This window comes from Cetorhinus maximus, unplaced genomic scaffold (genome assembly GCF_964194155.1).
Source record: "Cetorhinus maximus unplaced genomic scaffold, sCetMax3.hap1.1 HAP1_SCAFFOLD_344, whole genome shotgun sequence".
NCBI classification, from domain to species: Eukaryota; Metazoa; Chordata; class Chondrichthyes; order Lamniformes; family Cetorhinidae; genus Cetorhinus; species Cetorhinus maximus.
Genome location: NW_027596291.1, coordinates 290,001 through 312,500, shown reverse-complemented (window position 1 = coordinate 312,500; position 22,500 = coordinate 290,001). Strand labels below are relative to the sequence as shown.

Here is a 22,500-nt window from a genome sequence, read left to right as displayed (position 1 = left end):
GAGCAGACAGGAGACGGGGGGGTGGGTGTGAGCAGACAGGAGACGGGGGGGTGGTGGGTGTGAGGAGATGGGTGGTGGGTGTGAGCAGACAGGAGACGGCGGGGTGGGTGTGAGCAGACAGGAGACGGGGGGGTGGATGTGAGCAGACAGGAGACGGGGGTGTGGGTGTGAGCAGACAGGAGACGGGGGGGTGGATGTGAGCAGACAGGAGACGGGGGGTGGGTGTGAGTGGACAGGAGACGGAGAGTTGGGTGTGAGAAGACAGGAGACGGGGGGTGTGAGCAGACAGGAGACGGTGGGGGTGGGTGTGAGCAGACAGGAGACGGGGGGTGTGAGCAGACAGGAGACGGGGGTGTGGGTGTGAGCAGACAGGAGACGGGGGGGTGGATGTGAGCAGACAGGAGACGGGGTTGGGGGTGTGGTGAGAAGACAGGAGACGGGGGGTGTTTGTGAGCAGACAGGAGACGGGGGGTGTGAGCGGACAGGAGACCGCGGGGGGTTGGGGAGACGGGAAAGAGAGTTCCCACCCTGAGTCGCTCCTGTGTCGGGGTGAGGGATAAGGGTCAAAGGTTGGGACTCGAGACCTTGGCCGGGGTTTGGGGGGTCGGGGTCAGGGACACAGTCTGGGAACACGGCCTGAATTCAGCTGGGGCTCAGAGCGTGTGTACAGGGGTCAGTGTTTGGGGTCAGGGCGTTTGTACAGGGGTCAGTGTTTGGGGTCAGGGCGTGTGTACAGGGGTCAGTGTTTGGGGTCAGGGCGTGTGTACAGGGGTCAGTGTTTGGGGTCAGGGCGTGTGTACAGGGGTCAGTGTTTGGGGTCAGGGCGTGTGTACAGGGGTCAGCGTTTGGGGTCAGGGCGTTTGTACAGGGGTCAGTGTTTGGGGTCAGGGCGTGTGTACAGGGGTTAGCGTTTGGGGTCAGGGCGTGTGTACAGGGGTCAGCGTTTGGGGTCAGGGCGTGTGTACAGGGGTCACGGTTTGGGGTCAGTGCGTGTGTACAGGGGTCAGAGTTTGGGGTCAGGGCGTGTGTACAGGGGTCAGTGTTTGGGGTCAGGGCGTGTGTACAGGGGTCAGAGTTTGGGGTCAGGGCGTGTGTTTTGGGGGAGGGAGGATGGGGGTTGGGGTTTAATCTGAGTTGTCAGGGGGAGGGGAACCTGAGGGGTTCGGGGGAGGGGGGATGGGGTGAGGGGGGTTTAATCTGGGTTGTCAGGGGGAGGGGATCCTGAGGGGTTTGGGGGAGGGGGGATGGGTGTTGGGGTTTAATCTGGGTTGTCGGGGGGATGGGATCCTGAGGGGATATTCGGAGCCGGGAAGGGGAGATGGTGAATTAGGGAGTGATTCTGATGGACAGAAGCAGCACAGGTTAAAAAGTGTAGACACAGGGATTGGGCCGTGTTAAAAGGGTTATATGTCAATGCAAGGAGTATAATAAATAAAGCCCATGAGCTGAGGGTCAGATACACACACGGCCTCAGGATATCATCACTATAACAGAAAGTTGAGTTAAGGAGAGGCAGGAATGTTATCTGAACATCCCTGGATATGGAGTTTTCAGACAGGGTAGGGAGAGGGATATGAAAAGATGGGGGTTAACATTATTGCTTAAGAATCATTGAGAGATGTGAGGAGGGAGAAGATACTAAATGAAGTATCACACGTGGCCAGATGGGGTGAGTACAGAAATAAAACAGGGGCAGCCACACTGCTCGGTGTACACTATAGACCCCCAAATAGTGAGAGCCAGTTAGGAGGGCAAATATGTGGGCAGATTTCTGAGTGTAAAAACGATAGGGCTGTGATCAGCAGGGACTTCAACTATCCTCATATCAATTGGGCTACAAACAATGTGAAGGGCACAGAGGGGGCAAAATTCTTCAGCTGCATCCCAGAGAGATTTTTTAGGCAGCACATAACAAACCTGATGAGAGGGGGCGCAATTCTAGACTTGGTCTTAGGAAGTGAAGCTGGGCAAGTTGATGAGGGAGCAGTGGGGAGCATTTTGGAAATAGTGACCATTGTATAGTTAGATTGAGGCTCTTTATAGAAAAGGACAATGATAGAACAGGAGTAAAAGCTGAAAATGAAGGGAAGGTAAATTTTACAAAGCTGAGAGGTGAGTTGGTGAGAGTGGACTGGATAAAATTATCAGAGGGATAAACTGTGTCAAATCAGTGTGGGGCATTCAAAGGCGAGATTGTACAGGCAAAGTGTAGACATGTCCCCATGAAGAAAAGGGTGAGGCTGCCAAACCCAGAGCCCCCGGGTTATCCAGAAGCATCCAGGCCAAGATAAAGCAGGAAAAGAAAGCTTCTGAGAGTCAGGAGAGACTGAATACTGTCGACAGCTGAGAGGAGTGTAGAAGTTACAGGTGTGAAGACAAATGGAAATTAGGAAAGCAAAATGAAAAAAATATTGGCAGGTAAAATCAAAGAAAATTGGAAGATGTTTTCCCTGTAAGAGCAGGAAAATAAGGGAGGGAAAGGTAGGCAGAGCAGAGATCTACATGGTCACTTGAGGGCAAGCAAAACAAGGGACTACTCAAAAAACGGGAAGTTATTGAGAGGGGTTAAGGAAGGGAGTGACCTTGGAGTGCATGTCCCCGGCTCCCTGAATGTGGCAGGACAGGTGGATGAGGTGGTGAAGAAAGCAAATGGAATTCCTTCCTTTATTGGACCAATACAAAAGTGGGGAGGTAATGCTGGAACTGTCTGAAACACTGGTTAGGCCACAGCTGGAATTTTGTGGAGAGTTGTGGTCACCACATTACAGGAAGGACATAATAGCCCTGGTGAGAGGACAGAGGAGATTTACAGGAATGTTGTCAGGGCTGGAAAATTGCAGCCAAGGGGAGAGATAGGACAGACTGGGGTTGTTTCCCTCAGGACAGAGGAGGCTAAGGGGTGACCTAATTGAGGTGTATAAAATTATGAGGGATCTAGATAGGGTGGACAGGAAAGACCCGTTTCCCCGAGTGGAGAGCTCACTGACCAGGAACACAGATTGAAGGTGATGGGTAAAAGGGTTAGAGGGGACATGAGGAAAATCTTTTTCACTCAGAGGGCGTTGGGTGTCTTGAATCCGCTGCCCAGGTTGATGGCGGAGGCAGAGACGCTCGTCTAAAAAGTACCTGAATGTGCATCTGAAGCGCTGTAGCCAGCAAGACCACAGGCCAAGCACGGGAAAGTAGGATTAAGATGAGTGGCTAGTTTCTGCTCTCCCTTTCTGGCCGGTGCAGAAACGATGGGCTGAATGTGGCATCAAGGAGCCCGAGCAAAACTGAGGTCAATGGGAATCAGGGGGAAAACTCTCCACTGGTTGCAGGCATACCTGATGCTAAGGAAGATGGTTGTGGTGGTTGTGGGAGACTCATCTCAGCTCCAGAACATCACCGCAGGAGTTCATCAGGGTAGTGTCCTCGGCCCAACCATCTTCAGCTGCTTCATCAATGACCTTCCTCCCATCATAAGGTCAGAAGTTGGGATGTTCGCTGATGATTGCTCAATGTTTAGCACCATTCGCGACTCCTCAGATACTGAAGCAGTCCATGTCCAAATGCAGCAAGACCTGGACAATATCCAGGCTTGGGCTGACAAGTGGCAAGTAACATTCGTGCCACACAAGTGCCAGGCAATGACCATCTCCAACAAGAGAGAATCCAACCATCACCCCTTGATGTTCAATGGCGTTACCATCACTGAATCCCCCACTATCAACAGACTGGGGGTTACCATTGAACAGAAACTGAACTAGACCAGCCATATAAATACTGAGGCTACAAGAGCATGTCAGAGGCTGGGAATCCTGCGGAGAGTAACTCACCTCCTGACTCCCCAAAGCCTGTCCACCATCTACAAGGCACCAGTCAGGAGTGTGATGGAATACTCCCCACATGCATGGATGAGTGCAGCTTGAACAGCACTGAAGAAGCTCAACACCTTCCAGGACAAAGCAAATTGTTTGATTGTCTCCCCACCCAACACCTTCAACATTGATTTCCATCCCCACCGACGCACAGTAGCAGCAGTGTGTGTACCATCTACAAGATGCACAGCAGGAATTCACCAAGGCTCGCTCCTTCGACAGCACCGTCCAAACCCACGACCACTACCATCTAGAAGGACAAGGGCAGCAGATAGATGGGAACATCACCACCTGGAAGTTCCCCTCCAAGTCACTCACCATCCTGACTTGGAAATATATCGGCCGTTCCTTCACTGTCACTGGGTCAAAATCCTGGAACTCCCTCCCTAACAGCACTGTGGGTGTACCTACACCACATGGACTGCAGCGGTTCAAGAAGGCAGCTCACCACCACCTTCTCAAGGGGCAATTAGGGATGGGCAAAAAATTCTGGCCTAGCCAGCGATGCCCAAATCTCATGAATGAGTAAAGAAAATCAGGTGAGCCAACAGGATTGGATGAGCGTAGGTTGAAAGCGTTTGCTGGGAAAGCCTCTCCTTTTAATGAAGGTGAAATTGAGGTAATATTGGAGCGGGATGGAAGTTTAGACAATGGAATAGGACAATGATCGGGATAGACCCCAATAGCTGTGTATGTCCAGCTATCTGATGGACAGGAACACCCAACTCTGTATGGACAGGACAATGTGAGCTTGTTTCTCACACACTGTCCAACTGGATAACCAAGTAAGGATCAACTTCCCCTCATTAACACCCGACAGAGACAATCACTCCTGATCCCCCGGAGAATTGTTTATACACGATGACTACACAAACTGCTTTGGATGTATTTTCAAGCTGATTGTTTTTTACTATTATGATTTTATGTCATTTTATTAAAATATTAACAAATGTGGTTAATACCAAACATATCACTGTCACTTCTCTGTTATTTGAAGGATGGGAATAACCCTAACAAAAGCAAATTTAATCCTTATTTATTCCTACAGCAATTAGCACAAGAAATATTTAAAAAAAACAATTTGTTAAATTGTGCACTGTTCTCTCATCGATCTCTCTAAAAATATCGAACTCCTCACAGATTCCAAGCCAGAGCCTTCAGCAACTTCCAATGGGAGATTAGAGAGTCACCGGGGAACAAGACAGACCATTTCATTATATAACAAACAGAGTATTGGATTCTCAATTGTAATTGTGGATTTCGCTATCATAAGCTGCGATATTGGGCAGATAAATGTTTAATTCAGTATCAGTAAAGTATCTCCTGAACAGCTCCTTTGCACATCAACAAGGAGCAATGCCACAGGATATCTGTCAGTAATACCAATAGAACCTTGCATAGTGTAAGGTTCCTAATCTTGTCGAATACACAACAACACAGTAACCAGGAGCAATGCCACAGGAGATCTGTCCGTAATATCTGTTAAACATTGCACATTGCTACAATCCCAGCAAGGACTGACAGTGTTTAAAGAGAAATCTGAACACCCAGTGATGAACTGAATGAAACTGCACTACATGGTTTCACTTTTTAAACCAAACAAACTTTATTGTGTTAAAAAGAAATTAAAGAAAGCAAGTACTACAAACATATCACGATGCCCTTTATAAGCACGCATTTTGTGAATCCAGTATTTTAATTCCCACTAAGATATCTCACAAAATGCGGAATATTAATTCAGTTATCCTGGGAATAAGTCAAAGGTATGCCACAGCTCTCCAGAATTCACTTTGACTGAGTGGGAAACTGAGAAGAAATCAGAGTCTAATTGCAACCCACTGATTGGCGAATGCTGGAAAATCCTGTACCTAATGGTAATGGGGTGTCAGGACAGGGGAGGTAGATTGATTCACGTGAACCGGTCAGATATCTAGGGGGAAGTGAGTGGTTTTCCTTCACTGAGCTAAACAGAATTAGCACACCTTTGAGGCATCAGATGTGGAGTGTGACTGGCAGGAGCTGAGATCTCCCTCTGAAGCAGGGATGGTGTCACACCTCCACTGTTCAGGGACAGAGAGATCCCAGAGGCAGCAGGTGGGGTATATTGTTCTAGTGAGGTACAAGATCTAAGGGTTAAATCTCCGGACCCAGAGCCCATGATGGGAGAGTGACGAGACTTCAGAAAGCAACAATGCAGCCCTGAATCTCAGAGTCTGAGTCCGAATTGTCAAATGAAGATTACAGAGTGATCTTAATAGAGTGGATCAGGGGCTTAACAGAGAGAGTTTAAAGATACAGAGAGGGAGAGAGTCAAAGGTACAAAGGGTCAATGGGAGAGAGAAATAGAGAGAGAGAGAGAGAGAGAGGGAGACAGAAAGAAAGAGAGAGTCAATTTGAGGCAGAGAGAAAGACAGTAAGAGAGAGAGAGACAGAGTCAATGCGAGAGAGAGACAGAGTGAAAAAGGGATATAGAGATTGGTGTGAACCCAGAACACGCTGGAGGAAATATGGAAGATCCTGATCAGAAAAGCAACTCCATCCAGTCCCTGTCTCATACAGAGGAAGCAACGATACAACACTGTTAATGTAGTAAAGATGATTCACAGCAGAATTATCAAACAACATTTCACACCAAACTACAGAAGGGCTGTCAAGGGACAGGTGATTAGAAGCTTGGGTCAAAGGAATAGATTTTAAGGAGCATCTTCAAGGAGGAGAGAGATAGAGAGAGCGAGAGTTGGAGAGGGTTAATGAGGGTAATCCACAACTCAGGACCTCTGGCAGCTGAAGGCACGGCCGCCAATGGTGGAGCGATGGGAATCGGGGGATGCTCAAGAGGCCGGAATTGGAGGAGCGCAGAGATCTCGGAGGGTTGTAGGGGCTGGAGGAGGTTACAGAGATAGGGAGTGTTGTAGGGGCTGGAGGAAGTTACAGAGATAGGGAGGGGTGTAGGGGCTGCAGGAGGTTACAGAGATAGGGAGGGTTGTAGGGGCTGGAGGAGGTTACAGAGATAGGGAGGGTTGTAGGGACCGGAGGAAGTTACAGAGAAAGGGAGGGTTGTAGGGGCTGGAGGAAGTAACAGGGATATGGAGGGTTGTAGGGTCTGGAGGAGGTTACAGAGATAGGGCGGGTTGTAGGGGCTGGAGGAGGTTACAGAGATAGGGAGGGTTGTAGGGGCTGGAGGAGTTTACAGAGATAGGGAGGGGTGTAGGGGCTGGAGGAGGTTACAGAGATAGGGAGGGTTGTAGGGGCTGGAGGAGGTTACAGAGAAAGGGAGGGCTGGTGGGGCTGGAGGAGGTTTCAGAGATAGGGAGGGTTGTAGGGGCTGGAGGAGGTTACAGAGATAGGGAGGGTTGTAGGGGCTGGAGGAGGTTACAGAGATAGGGAGGGTTGTAGGGGCTGGAGGAGGTTACAGAGATAGGGAGGGTTGTAGGTGCTGGAGGAGGTTACAGGGATGGGGATGAGCTCATAGTGGGGATTTGCCCAGGAGGATGAGTGACCTGTAAAATAGGATCAGGAGCCAATGTGGATCAGGGAGCACAGGGGGTGATGTGTGAATGGGACTCAGTGTGAGTTGGGGACACAGGGACAGCAGAGTTTTGGATGAGCTGAAGTTTCTAGAAGGTGGAAGATGTGACACCAGCTGAGAGAGAGCGAGAATGTTTAACCCTGGAAGTAACAGTGACCACGGGTTGGAGTTTCAGCATCCGAATCACTTCAAAAACTGGGGAAGCCCCTGTATTTGACTGAAAGGCCCAGGTGGGCACAGACCCCTCTTAAACCCCACGTCACTCCGAGCCATGAAATTCAGGCTGTGAGGAGATTCCGGTGAGAATCCCTGCAGGAAATTCCGGGACCTCTCATCCTGAACATGGGCCATTCCCACTCGGAATACTCGATCCCACTTTCTGCTCCATATTCCTTTCACTCTCCATCTTGTTACTGGGACAGACTGTCAGCGAACGCCCCCCTCGTTGGCTGCTGCTGGGATCTTGCTGTGCAGGGTTGGGTGAGCTGCGATTTTCCTGATGTAATGATGGTGGGCGTCTCTCTGGAAATAGCCCATGGGCGGCTGTGACTCTTTGTGGTTGTTCCCAAGGCTGCTGGAAAATTCTTCTCCTCTTCCTCATCTCCCAGTCCCTCCCTCTTCTCCTCACTCCCCTCCTCTCCCCGATTCCTCGAATCCTCATCCATCCAACTCATAGACAGGTCCCTGTGTCCCTCCTCCGGCAGGGCTGGAGTGACCTCCTCGCAACTCTGTGAGGGAGACAGGAGACACAACCAATGGGATCAGGAGATCCAGACCCTCGCTTCTGGGTGTGTGACGCTGAGGGAGTGTCCGGAGGGAGGGCGAGGAGAAAGTGAGGGCGGGAGAGAGGAGGGAGAGGTGAGAGGAGCAGGGAGAGGAGTGGAGAGGGGGGGAAAGAGAGGGGAGGAGAGGAGAGGGATTAAGAAGGAATGAGTGAAATGGAAAGGGGAGAAGAGGGAACAGAGATAGGGGAGGGAAGGGGAGGGCAGAGGAGGGGAGAGTTGAGGGAAGGGAGAGCAGAGGTGAGGGTGAGGTGAGGGGATGGAGATGAGAAGAAGGGAAGGGGAGGGGGAGGAGGGAATGGGGAGAAGAGAGGGGAGTGGTGGAGATGGGAGGGGAGGAAGCGGGGAATACTGGAAGGGAAGGTGGGAGGGAGAAGGGGACTGGAGGGTCGATGCAGGAGGGAACTGGAGAGGGGTAGGGATGAGATGGTGAAGAGGAGGGGGTGTGAGAGGGAAGTGGGGAGGGGGAGGGGGATAAGTGAAGGAATCGCCTACCTTCTGGAATTTGTCCCCGTGTTCCTTTACCCCCCAACCCCGTGCCTGAGGGAAGAGAGAAGGAGGGAGGTCAGTGAACCCAGTCCTGAGACAGAGCTGGACCCCTGATCTCCATCTCTCTCTGTCACGTCTCCCTCTCTCTCTATCTCTGTCTCTCTGTCACATCTCCCTCTCTCTCTATCTCTGTCTCTCTGTCACGTCTCCCTCTCTCTCTATCTCTGTCTCTCTGTCACATCTCCCTCTCTCTCTATCTCTGTCTCTCTGTCACGTCTCCCTCTCCCTCTATCTCTGTCTCTCTGTCACGTCTCCCTATCTCTCTATTTCTGTCTCTCTGTCACGTCTCCCTCTCTCTCTATCTCTGTCTCTCTGCCACGTCTCCCTCTCTCTCTATCACTGTCTCTCCATCACGTCACCCTCTCTCTCTATCTCTGTCTCTCTGTCACGTCTCCCTCTCTCTCTATCTCTGTCTCTCTGTCACGTCTCCCTCTCTCTCTATCTCTGTCTCTGTCACGTCTCCCTCTCTCTCTATCTCTGTCTCTCCGTCACGTCTCCCTCTCTCTCTATCTCAGTCTCTCTGTCACCTCTCCCTCTCTCTCTATCTCTCTCTCTCTGTCACGTCTCCCTCTCTCTCTATCTCTGTCTCTCCGTCACGTCTCCCTCTCTCTCTATCTCTGTCTCTCCCTCTCTATCTGTCACTCTCTCTCTTTCTCTGTCTGTCTCTCAGTTGAACTACCTGGAACCTCCCTCTCACACACCATCTCTCAATCAGTATCTCCCCCTCTCCCTCTCTCCCCTTCACACATTCATTATCTCAATTTCTCTTTCTCTCCGCACTCTCACCCTTTCTGCTATCTATCTCTCAAGCCTGTCTCTCAACCGTTATCTCTCTCACTATTTCTTCATCTCACTATGTCTGACTGTGTCTCTGTTTCTGTCTTGTGCTTTCTCTCTGTCTCTGTTTCTCTCTCAATTACTCACTCTATCTATCTCTTTCCCTCCCTATCCCTCTCTCTCTGTCTATCTTTCTCTCTCCCTCTCAATATTTCTTGCTCTCTGCCTCTCCCTCTGCCTCTGTCAGTCTGTAATTGTCTGTCTCAATCTCATTCTCTACTTTCCACTCAACCTCTCTGCTGCTCTCTCTGTCTCTCTCCACTTCTCTATCTCCCTCTCCCTTCATCTTCCTCCCTCTCCCTCTCTCTCTACCAGTCTCCCTCTCCCTCTCTCTCTCTCAGTCTCTCTCTCCCTCAGTCTCAGTCTCTGTCTCTTTCTATTGCTTTGTCCATGAATATTGATCAGTGACACTCAGTAAAATTCAGGAATGAGCTGCTAATTCTCAACCTTTGCTGGTCCGACTGATCACATGGACGATGACAATGACGGTGAGGAGACTGGTCAGAACGATAACAGAGATGGTCAGCTTCACAAGACAGGGAGAGCTGCAGGATGGTGAACCTGGTTGGAGAGGGAAATGATAAGGTTTACATAGAGGCAATTTAGAGCTCAGTCAAACTGGTTCATCGACTCGTGGCCCATCACATCATTCTCACTGTCTCAACAGCAATAACAGCAGAGAAAGGGACATCACAGGGTTAGATACAGAGTAAAGCTCCCTCTACACTGTCCCCATCAAACACTCCCAGGACAGGGAGAACACGGGGTTAGATACAGAGTAAAGCTCCCTCTACACTAACCCCATCAAACACTCCCAAATCAGGTACAGCACCGGGTTAAATACAGAGTAAATATCCCTCTAAACCGTCCCCATCAAACACTCCCAGGACAGGTAGAACACGGGGTTAGATACAGAGTAAAGCACCCTCTACATTGTCCCCATCAAACACTCCCAGGACAGGTACAGCACGGGGTAAGATACAGAGTAAATCTCCCTCTACACTGTCCCCATCAAACTCACCCAGGACAGGTACAGCACGGGGTTAGATACAGAGTAAATCTCCCTCTACACTTTCCCCATCAAACACTCCCAGGACAGGTACAGCACGGGGTTAGATACAGAGTAAATCTCCCTCTACACTGTCCCCATCAAACACTCCCAGGACAGGTACAGCACGGGGTTAGATACAGAGTAAATCACCCTCTACACTGTCCCCATCAAACACTCCCAGGACAGGTACAGCACGGGGTTAGATACAGAGTAAAGCTCCCTCTACGCTGTCCCCATCAAACACTCCCAGGACAGGTACAGCACGGGTTTTGATACAGAGTAAATCCCGCTCTATACTGTACCCATCAAACACTCCCAGGACAGGTAGAGCACGGGATTAAACACAGAATAAAGCTCCCTCTATACTCACTCCATCAAACACTCCCAGGAAAGGCACAGCACGGGACTAGAAACATATTAAATCTCCCTCTTCACTGTCCCCAACAAACAGTCCCAGGCCAGGTTCAGCACGGGGTTAAATACAGAGTAAAGCTCCCTCTACACTGTCACCAACAGACACTCCCAGGACAGGTACAGCACGGGGTTAAATACAGAGTAAAGCTCCCACTACACTGTCCCCATCAAACACTCCCAGGACAGGTACAGCTCGGGGTTAGATACAGAGTAAATCTCCCTCTACACCGACCCCAACAAACACTACCAGGACAGGGACATCACAGGGTTAGATACAGAGTAAATCTCCCTCTACACCGTCCCCATCAAAAACTCCCAGGACAGGTACAGCATGGGGTTAGACAAAGAATAAAGATCTCTCTATACTCGACCCATCAAACACTCCTAGGACAGGTACAGCACGGGGTTAGTACAGAGTAAATCTCCCTCTACACTGCCCCCATCAAACAATCCAGAGACTGGTACAGCACGGGGTTAGGTAAATATTAAATCTCCCACTTCACTGTCCCCAACAAACACTCCAAGGACAGGTAAAGCACAGGGTTAGATACAGAGTAAAGCTCCCTCTACACCATCTCGATCAAACTCTCCCAGGCCAGGTTCAGCACGGTGTTTAATACAGAGTAAAGCTCCCTCTACACTGTCCCCAACAAACACTCCAAGGACAGGTAAAGCACAGGGTTAGATACAGAGTAAAGCTCCCTCTACACCATCTCGATCAAACTCTCCCAGGCCAGGTTCAGCACGGTGTTTAATACAGAGTAAATCTCCCTCTACACTGTCCCCATCAAGCACTCCCAGGACAGGTAAAGCACGGGGTTAGATACACAGTAAAACCCCTCTACACTGTCCCCATCAAATACTCCCAGGACAGGTAAAACACGGGGTTAGACACAGAATAAATCTCCCTCTATACTCTCTCCATCAAACACTCCCAGGACCGGTACAGCACGGGGTTAGATACAGAGTAAATCTCCCTGAACAGCATCTCGATCAAAATCTCCCAGGCCAGGTTCAGCACAGGGTTAAATACAGATTAAAGCTCCCTCTACACTGTCCCCATCAAACACTCCCAGGACAGGTACAGCACCGTGTTAGATACAGAGTAAATCTCCCTCTATACTCTCCCCATCAAACACTCCTAGGACAGGTACAGCCCGGGGTTAGATACTGAGTAAATCTCCCTCTACATTGCCCCCATCAAACAATCCAGGGACTGGTACAGCACGGGGTTAGATAAATATTAAATCTCCCTCTTCACTGTCCCCAAAAAACACTCCAAGGACAGGTAAAGCACAGGGTTAGATACAGAGTAAAGCTCCCTCTACACTGTCCCCATCAAACACTCCCAGGACAGGTACAGCACGGGATTAGATACAGAGTAAAGCTCCCTCTACAGCATCTGGATCAAACTCTCCCAGGCCAGGTTCAGCACGGTGTTTAATACAGAGTAAAGCTCCTTCTCACTGTCCCCATCAAACACTCCCAGGACAGGTACAGCACGGGGTTAGATGCAGAGTAAAGGTCATTCTACACTGTCCCCGTCAATCTCTCCCAGGACAGGTACAGCACAGGGTTAGATACAGAGTAAATCTCCTGCTACACTGTCCCCATCAAACACTCCCAGGACAGGTACAGCATGGGGTTAGATACAGAGTAAATCTCCCTCTACACTGTCCCCATCAAACACTCCCTGGACAGGTACAGCACGGGGTTAAATACAGAGTAAATGCCCCTCTATACTGTACCCATGAAACACTCCCAGGACATATACAGCACGTGGTTAGACACAGAATAAATCTCCCTCTATAATCTCTCCATCAAACACTCCCAGAATAGGTACAGCACGGGGTTAGATACATAATAAATCTCCCTCTTCACTGTCCCCAACAAACACTCTAAGGACAGGTAAAGCACGGGGTTAAATACAGAGTAAAGCTCCCTCTACACTATCACCATCAAACACTCCCAGGATAGGTACAGCACGGGGTTAGATACAGAGTAAATCTCCCTCTACACTGTCCCCATCAAACACTCCCAGGACTGGCACAGCACGGGGTTAGATACAGAGTAAATCTCCCTCAACAGCATCTCGATCAAAATCTCCCAGGCCAGGTTCAGCACAGGGTTAGATACAGAGTAAAGCTCCCTCTACACTATCCCCATCAAACACTCCCAGGACAGGTACAGCACGGGGTTAGATACAGACTAAATCTCTCTCTACACTGTCCCCATCAAACACTCCCAGGACAGGTACAGCATGGGGTTAGATACAGAGTAAATCTCCCTCTACACTGTCCCCATCAAACACTCCCTTGACAGGTACAGCACGGGGTTAGATACAGAGTAAATGCCCCTCTATACTGTACCCATCAAACACTCCCAGGACATATACAGCACGGGGTTAGACACAGAATAAATCTCCCTCTATACTCTCTCCATCAAACACTCCCAGAATAGGTACAGCACGGGGTTAGATACATATTAAATCTCCCTCTTCACTGTGCCCAACAAACACTCCAAGGACGGGTAAAGCACGGGGTTAAATATAGAGTAAAGCTCCCTCTACACTATCACCATCAAACACTCCCAGGATAGGTACAGCACGGGATTAGATACAGAGTAAATCTCCCTCAACAGCATCTCGATCAAAATCTCCCAAGCCAGGTTCAGCACAGGGTTAGATACAGAGTAAAGCTCCCTCTACACTGTCCCCATCAAACACTCCCAGGACAGGTACAGCACGGGGTTAGATACAGACTAAATCTCTCTCTACACTGTCCCCATCAAACACTCCCAGGACAGGTACAGCATGGGGTTAGATACAGAGTAAATCTCCCTCTACACTGTCCCCATCAAACATTCCCAGGACAGGTACAGCACGGGGTTAGATGCAGAGTAAATCTCCCTCTACACTGTCCCCATCAAACACTCCCAGGAAAGGTACAGCATGGGGTTAGATACAGAGTAAATCTCCCTCTACACTGTCCCCATCAAACACTCCCGAGACATGTACAGCACGGGGTTAGATACAGAGTCAAGTTCCCTCTACAATGTCCGCATCAAACACTCCCAGGACAGGTACAACATTGGACTGTGCAATCCCTGAATGCAGTTGTTTATTTCTCTCTCTGTGACACTCACCAGGATCAATTCCATTACAGACGTCTCTCAGTGTGATCTGTGCAGTGTCCTCACTGACTGGGTTCCTGGCCTCACACCTGTACACACTGTTGTTGGTCTCCCCAGTGAAATAAAGCTGTAACTCCTCTCGGGTTTTGGAAAGATGATGGGTGCTGTCGTTTCCCAATGCTTCACCTCCCCTCCACCATCTGAAGCTGATGTCATCGCCTGTGTTCACTGAGCAGCTCAGGGTCAGGTTGCAGTTCCTCGTGTACTGATCAATCCTGATGTTTGTTCCTGTCACAGGCTCTGACATTCAGATCGAAAGACAAAAGACACATGAGGAAGGATTGTCGGCCCTTGTGTGACCCCCTCAATATCCGGTACCCTCACGCCCGCTTCAGACCCTCACAAACCAACTTTCATCCCAGCTCATTCCTCCATCCAGCATTTTAACAGCTTCCTCATCCACTGAGTTCAAACAGGTCCCATGTGTGGATATAACGGGTGGATGGACATCACACAGAGTGTGCCCCACACTTTCACTCCAATCACAAACACTCAGTCACTCCCTGTTGTGGGAGGATGCAGCAAGTCAGGGGCAGGTGAGAACTCAGTGGTCTTTGGGGAAATAGACAAACCCCACAGAATCCCATTGAAACAACAGAACATCTCTCAGGGAATGTCCCTGTTTTGGGATTGTATCCTTGGAATTTTCTCTGGTTGATTGTCATCGATGACTCTGGTCAGTGGTCCCTGTGTCCCTTATGGTCTGGAGTGTACCCGCTCTATCTGTTCTGTGTTCAGTTCAACTGTGTGGAGGGTCCAGGATGACGATTAGCAATAGGTTTAAACTGGGACCTTTTGCACTGCTTCAGAATAAGATTCTGATTGTGGACAACGTGTATCAATTCCCCATCATTCAGAGAAATGAAATAGACTGGAAGAATGGACACCTCATTACGAAATTAATTTCAATAACAATAAGTGAGGTGGGATAGACAAGCAAAGGGATGTTTACATAGGGACAGAGACATCTCTAAATGTACCTCTGGAAGTCAGTAAGACCATGAGCACATCAAACACAGCAGCGGAGATTATTTGTGGAGGGGATGGAATTAATAATCAGAGAAATTATGCTCAACCTTTATCAGCCTTCGGTTAGACCACACTTGGAGCACTGTGCACAGTTCTGGTCTCCGTATCCCTCGGTTAGACCACACATGGAGCACCGTGCACAGTTCTGGTCTCCGTATCCCTCGGTTAGACCACACTTGGAGCACTGAGCACTGTTCTGGTCTCCATATCCCTCATTCAGTCCACACCTGGAGCACTGTGCATAGTTCTGGACTCCATAACCCTCAGTTAGACCACACTTGGAGCACTGCACAGTTCTGGTCTCTGTATCCCTCAGTTAGACCACACTTGATGCACTGTGCACAGTTCTGGTCTCCGTATCCCTCGGTTAGACCACACTTGGAGAACTGTACAGAGTGTTTGACAGGGTAGATATGCTGAGGGTGATTCTACTTGAAGGTGAGTCCAGGACTTTTTGTTTAGTTCGATCATGGGATGTGGGTGATGCTGACTAGACCCGCATTTATTGCCCATCCCTAATTACCCTTCAGAAGGTGGTGGTTGTCTTGTTTTTTGTGTCAATGATGTACACAGGCTGTCGATATCGTTGCTGAGCTAACTTTATCGATAACACATTTTCCTCATGTAAACACATATCTGCACTAACTGAATTCTATCCAGACAGATTCCAACATGTGATATCTGACCTTCAACCCCCAGGTCAGGTGACCCCCTATCTAGGAGAGGGGCCTATCAATCCACTCAATTGTAACAAACCTCTACACCCGGCATCGACCCAGAGACCGGAAACGACAACAGCAAACTCAGCCCACACAACCCTGCAAAGTCCTCCTTACTAACATCTGGGGGCTAGTGCTGAAATTGGGAGAGCGTCTCACAGACTAGTCAAGCAACAGCCTGACATAGTCATCCTCACAGAATCATACCTTACAGATAATGTCCCAGACACCACCATCACCATCCCTGGGTATGTCCTATCCCACCGGCAGGACAGGCCCAGCAGAGGCGGTGACACAGTGGGATACAGTCAGGAGGGAGTTGTCCTGGGAATCCTCAACATCGACTCCGGACCCCATGAAGTCTCATGGCATCAGGTCAAACATGGGCAAGGAAACCTCCTGCTGATGACCACGTCCCGCCCTCCCTCAGCTGATGGGTCAGTGCCTCCTCCATGTTGAACATCACTTGGAGGAAGCACTGAGGGTGGTGAGGGTGCAGACTGTACTCTGTGTGGGGGCTTCAATGTCCATCACCAAGAGTGTCTCAGTAACACCACTACTGACCGAGCTGGCCGAGTCCTAAAGGACATAGCTGCTAGACTGGGTCTGTGGCAGGTGGTGAGGGAACCAACAAGAGGGAAAAACATACTTGACCTCATCCTCACCAACCTGCCTGTCGCAGATACATCTGTCCATGACAGTATCGGTAGGAGTGACTACCACACAGTCATTGTGGAGACAAAGTCCCACCTTCACATTGAGGATCCCCTCCATCGTGTTGTGTGGCACTGTCACTGTGCGAAATGGGATAGATTTCAAACAGATCTAGCAACTCGAGACTGGGCATCCATGAGGCGCTGTGGGCCATCAGCAGCAGCAGAATTGTACTCAAACACAATCTGTAAGCTCATGGCCCAGCATATCCCCCACTCTACCATTACCATCAAGCCAGGGGATCAACCCTGGTTCAGTGAAGAGTGCAGGAGGACATGCCAGGAGCAACACCAGGCAAACCTAAAAATGAGGTGCCAACCTGGTGAAGCTATAACACAGGACTACTTGTGTAGCTAAGGGCATAAGCAGCAAGTGATAGACAGAGCTAAGCAATCCCACAACCAACGGATCAGATCTAAGCTCTGCAGTCCTGCCACATCCAGTCGTGAATGGTGGACAATTAAACAACTCACTCGAGGAGGAGGCTCCACAAATATCCCCATCCTCAATCATATAGGAAGATATAGACAGGATGGTCAAATGGGCAGATAAGTGGCAGATGGAATTTAACCCTGAAAAGTGTGAGGTGATACACTTTGGAAGGAGTAATTTGACAAGGATATATTCAATGAACAGCATGACACTAGAAAGTTCTGAGGAACAAAGGGACCTTGGCGTGTGTGTCCATAGATCTCTGAAGGCGGAGGGACATGTTAGTGGGGTGGTGAAAAAGGCATATGGGACACTTGCCTTTATCAATCGAGGCATAGATTACAGAAGTAGGGAGGTGATGTTGGAGTTGTATAGAACCTTAGTGAGCCACAGCTGGAGTACTGTGTGCAGTTCTGGTCGCCACATTATAGGAAGGATGTGATTGCACTGGAGGGGGTGCAGAGGAGATTCACCAGGATGTTGCCTGGGATGAAACATTTAAGTGATGAAGAGAGGTTGGATAGACTTGGGTTGTGTTCGTCGGAGCAGAGAAGACTGAGGGGCGACCTCATCGAGGTATACAAGATTATGAAGGGCATGGACAGGGTGGATAGGGAGCAGCTGTTCCCCTTGGTTGAAGGGTCAGTCATGAGGGGGCATAAGCTCAAAGTGAGGAGGTATAGGGGGGATGTGAGGAAAAACGTTTTTACCCAGAGGGTGGTGAGGGTCTGGAATGCGCTGCCTGGGAGGGTGGTGGAGGTGGGTTGCCTCTCATCATTTCATCAATGACCTTCCTTCCATCATAAGGTCAGAAGTGGGGATGTTCGCTGATGTTTGCACAATGTTCAGCACCATTCGCGACTCCTCAGATGCTGAAGCAGAACATGTCCAAATGCAGCAAGACCTGGACAATATCCAGGCTCAGGGCTGACAAGTGGTAAGTAACATTCAGGAGGGGATTTCAGGTGCTGTCAGGCAATGACCGCCTCCAACAAGAGAGAATCCAACCATCACCCCTTGGTGTTCAGTGGCATCACCATCACTTAATCCCCCACTATCAACATCTCATGAGTTACCACTTACCAGAAACTGAACTGGTCTAGCCATATAAATACTGTGGCTACAAGACCAGGTCGGAGGCTGGCAATCCTGCGGGGAGTAACTCACCTCCTGACTCCCCAAAGCCTGTCCACCATCTACAAGGCACAAGTCAGGAGTGTGATGGAATACTCCCCACTTGCCTGGATGAGTGCAGCTCCCACAACACTCAAGAAGCTCGATACCATCCAGGACAAAGCAACCACTTGATTCGCACCACGTCCACAAACATTCACTCCCTCCACCACCGACACACAGTAGCAGCAGTGTGTGTATCATCTACAAGATGCACTGCAGGAATTCACCAATGCTCCTTCGACAGCACCTTCCAAACCCACGACCACTACCGTCTAGAAGGACAAGGGCTGCAGATAGATGGGAACACCACCACCTGGAAGTTCCCCTCCAAGTCACTCACCATCCTGACTTGGAAATATATCGGCCGTTCCTTCACTGTCACTGGGTCAAAATCCTGGAACTCCCTCCCTAACAGCACTGTGGGTGTACCTACACCACATGGACTGCAGCGGCTCAAGTATGCATCTCACCACCACCTTCTAAAGGGGCAATTAGAGATGGGCAATAAATGCTGTCCCAGCCATTGGAACCCACATCCTGTGAATGAATAAAATAAACAAGTGCCTTGTAGCTGGTGGACAGGCTTTGAGGGGTCAGGAGGTGAGTTATTCGCTGCTGAATTCCCAACCGCAGAGCAAGTTTACAGCCACAGTGTTTATATGGCTGGTGCTGCCCAGTTTCTCATCAATGTTAATAGTGGGGGATTCAGTGATGGTAACGTCAAGGGGCGATGGTTAGATTCTCTCGCTGGAGATGGTCATTGCCTGACACTTGTGTGGCATCAATGTTACTTGCCACTTGTCAGTCCAAGTCTGGATATTGTCCAGGTCTTGCTGCATTTGGACATGTTCTGCTTCAGTATCTGAGGAGTCGTGAATGGTGCTGAACATTGTGCAATCATCAGCGAACATCCCCACTTCTGACCTTATGATGGAAGGAAGGTCATTGATGAAGCAGCTGAAGATGGTTGTGTCGAGGACACTACCCTGAGGAACTCCTGCAGTGATGTCCCAGGGCCACACTCGGTCAAATGCAGCATTGATTTCCAGGGTCAGTTACTCTCACCTCACCTCGGGAGTTCAGCTCTTTTGTCCATGTTTGAACCAAGGCTGTAATGAGGTCAGGAGCAGAGTGGCCCTGGCGGAAACCAAACTGGGCATCAGTGAGCAGGTTATTGCTAAGCAAGTGCTGCTTGATAGCTCTGTTGATAACCCCTTCCATGACTTTACTGATGATGGAGAGTAGACTGATGGGGCGGTAATTGGCTGGGTTGGATTTGTCCTGCTTTTTGTGTACAGGACATACCTGGGCAATTTTCCACATAGCTGGGTAGATGCCAGTATTGTAGCTGTACTGGAACAGCTTGGCTCGGGGCACGGCAAGTTCTGGAGCACAAGTCTTCAGCACTATTGCTGGAATATTGTCAGGGACCATAGCCTGTGCAGTGTCCAGTACCTTCTGCCATTTCTTGATATCATGTGGAGTGAATCGAATTGGCTGAAGACTGGCATCTGTGATGCTGGGAACCTCCAGAGGAGGCTGAGATGGATCATCCACTCGGCACTTCTGGCTGAAGATTGTAGCAAATGCTTCAGCCTTATCTTTTGCACTGATGTGCTGGGCTCCTCCATCATTGAGGATGGGGATATTTGTGGAGCCTCCTCCAGTGAGTTGTTTAATTGTCCATCACCATTCACGACTGGATGTGGCAGGACTGCAGAGATTAGATCTGATCCATTAGCTGTGGGATCGCTTAGCTCTGTCTATCACTTCCTGCTTATGCTGTTTGTCACACAAGTAGTCCTGTGTTATAGCTTCACCAGGTTGGCACCTCATTTTTAGGTTTGCCTGGTGCTGCTCCTGGCATGTGCCCCTGCACCCTCCTGTCAGGGAGAGATAGTAATGACCACAATGTTATTGAAATTTATTGTAAAATAAATGTGTGTGTGTCTGTGTGTGTGTTTCAGCGTGTGTGTGTCTGTGTGTGTGTGTGTGTGTCTGTGTGTGTGTGTGTGTGTGTCTGTGTGTGTGTGTGTGTGTCTGTGTGTGTTTGTGTCTGTGTGTGTGTGTGTGTTTGTGTGTCTGTGTGTGTGTGTGTCTGTGTGTGTGTGTGTGTCTGTGTGTGTGTGTGTTTGTGTGTCTGTGTGTGTGTGTGTCTGTGTGTGTGTGTGTGTGTGTGTGTATGAACTGAATTATAAGCAGCTGGTCTGGGTGCTTTGATGTATTAGATGATAAGCTCGGTTTGAAATATTAAGTAGTTAAACATGGGGGAAGTTTAGAATTTAAGGTGTAAAAGGACCTTTGCATTTTTAAATAAACTAAAATGTCTTGAATTCAAAAGAGGGAGTCAACCAGCAGAAGTTTAGAAACAGGGTGTTTACATTTTCCCAAAGATTACTGGTAAAATTGGTTCTATAAATTTTTAAGTAGAGAGGTAAAGTCCGAAGACAAAGTGAAACAATGGGAATTTGCATTCAAAGGGGAAAATATGTACAAAGGAGAGAAGTGAAGGGTTCTCAAAATTCCCATATTTTTCATATCATCAACAAGGATTTGAGTTTGGGAATTTTATGGCAGATGATCCAACTGCTGGGTTAAGTGTGGAACCCGGCAGACAGGAGGCTAGGACGAGAGGAGAGAGAATTCGCATTCTTCCCTTTAACACAATCAACCCAGAGAAAGACTTCATCTTACACAATACTAAAGCCCATCAATAACCTTGCATAAATAATCACTACTAACTACTAAGGCAGGAAGACCACAATCAATGCAATTATGCGAACCCATCAATACTCCACACATACAATGGCTTTTAATCCAAGACTAGTTACGGGGGCAGGAAGACAACGATAAACATCATGCGAGCCCATTAAAAACAACGAGACAACAATCACCTGAAGAGGCCCACCAAATTGAGACAAAGAACTAACCTTGATTTGGTTTCAGATAAGAAATTCGATTAAAAACAGTATAATCTCAGTGTAATCGGCATGTTATAAGGTCATTTGTGTCTTCAATAAACACCGTCTATTTTCTTGCACCAAAACCAGTTGTCTGCTTCACTTTGTCACAACCCCCCCAAATAAGGCCAAGGTCTAGAACCCAGGGAGTGGGAGCGATTCGAGCCGCTCAGAGGTCAGAGGTGAAGCTGACACACACACCACCCCCTACAGAAGGCTGTGTGTAAAGGAAGGCAGTCGAAGATCGAACTAGTGTGAAAGGCCTTCAGCCTCTAAGCCTCTCCCTGCTGTCTACCAGGACCCGAAGCTGGAGGAGACGCCGGGCCATGAGGTTACAGACTGTGGTTGTCTCGAATTCTGCTGCTGAGAGGCTGTTCCCCTCTGGATGGAGAGCCTAGAACACAGGGCCCGAGTCTCAGGATAGGGGGGGGTCGGCCATTTGGGACTGAGATGAGGGGAAATGTCTTCACTCCGAGGGCTGTGAATCTTTGGAGTTGTCTACCCCAGAGAGCAGTGGATGCTCAGTCTTTGAGTAGATTCAAGACGGAGATGGATAGATTTACAGACCCTGAGAGAATCTAGAGAGAGTGGGATCCAGGGGGAATGTGCAGACAAGGGCAATGAGCAGCCATGAGGTTTTTGAATGATGGGAGAGGTTTGTGGGGGTGAATGAACTCGTCGCTAATATTTCTGACATTCCAACACTGGGGAATTTTCCCCAGCCTGAGAGAGCCACACCCCCTCTACCTGAACAGTAAATCCAGGACAGGAGCAATTGAAGAAATCGGGAAATATCTCTCCCCAAACAGGAACGTGATAAGTTTCAGCAACGGGTAAAAGGCAGGGGTGTCAGATAGAATCTCACTCACCGTACACGTCCAGTTGTACCGTCCGTGAAGATTTATTTCCTGAATCTAGAGTAACAGAAACCTCATAGACCCCAGCGTCCTCTCTCCGTAAATCACTGATTTGCAGACTGAAATCCTCTGGATGGAGTTTAATCCGTCTCTTGAACTCCTCATGGCCAAAATACTTAATGATCCCATTTGTCCATCTCGCTATTTTGAATCTGGGTAAAGTCCATTCAATCTGGTCATTCTTCGATCCATGTGGGATCTGCGGAGACAGGGAGACTGACTGACCCAGGGATCCATTCACGGGGAGTCGGGCAGCCTGACTCTGAACTGATGGAACAAGAGGAGACAGTCAGTGTGTGAGCAACAAGACAGCTCAGTGACTGAAGGGAGGATGTCAAT

General features: G+C 49.2%; 1 protein-coding gene across 1 annotated transcript in view; it reads right to left on the bottom strand.

Annotated features, from left to right (window-relative positions):
• Window positions 1-8,026: 8,026 nt before the first annotated feature.
• Window positions 8,027-22,500, bottom strand: part of LOC144673339 (CD48 antigen-like) — a 21,620-nt gene continuing 7,146 nt past the window's right edge. The window contains exons 2-6 of the mRNA XM_078535231.1: window positions 22,114-22,428; window positions 14,167-14,454; window positions 10,005-10,118; window positions 8,667-8,711; window positions 8,027-8,117 (exon numbers count right to left, since the gene is read on the bottom strand). Of these exons, the coding sequence (XP_078391357.1) occupies window positions 8,047-8,117; window positions 8,667-8,711; window positions 10,005-10,118; window positions 14,167-14,454; window positions 22,114-22,428 (833 nt within the window). The 3' untranslated portion in view covers window positions 8,027-8,046. The remainder of the gene's footprint in view (window positions 8,118-8,666; window positions 8,712-10,004; window positions 10,119-14,166; window positions 14,455-22,113; window positions 22,429-22,500) is intronic.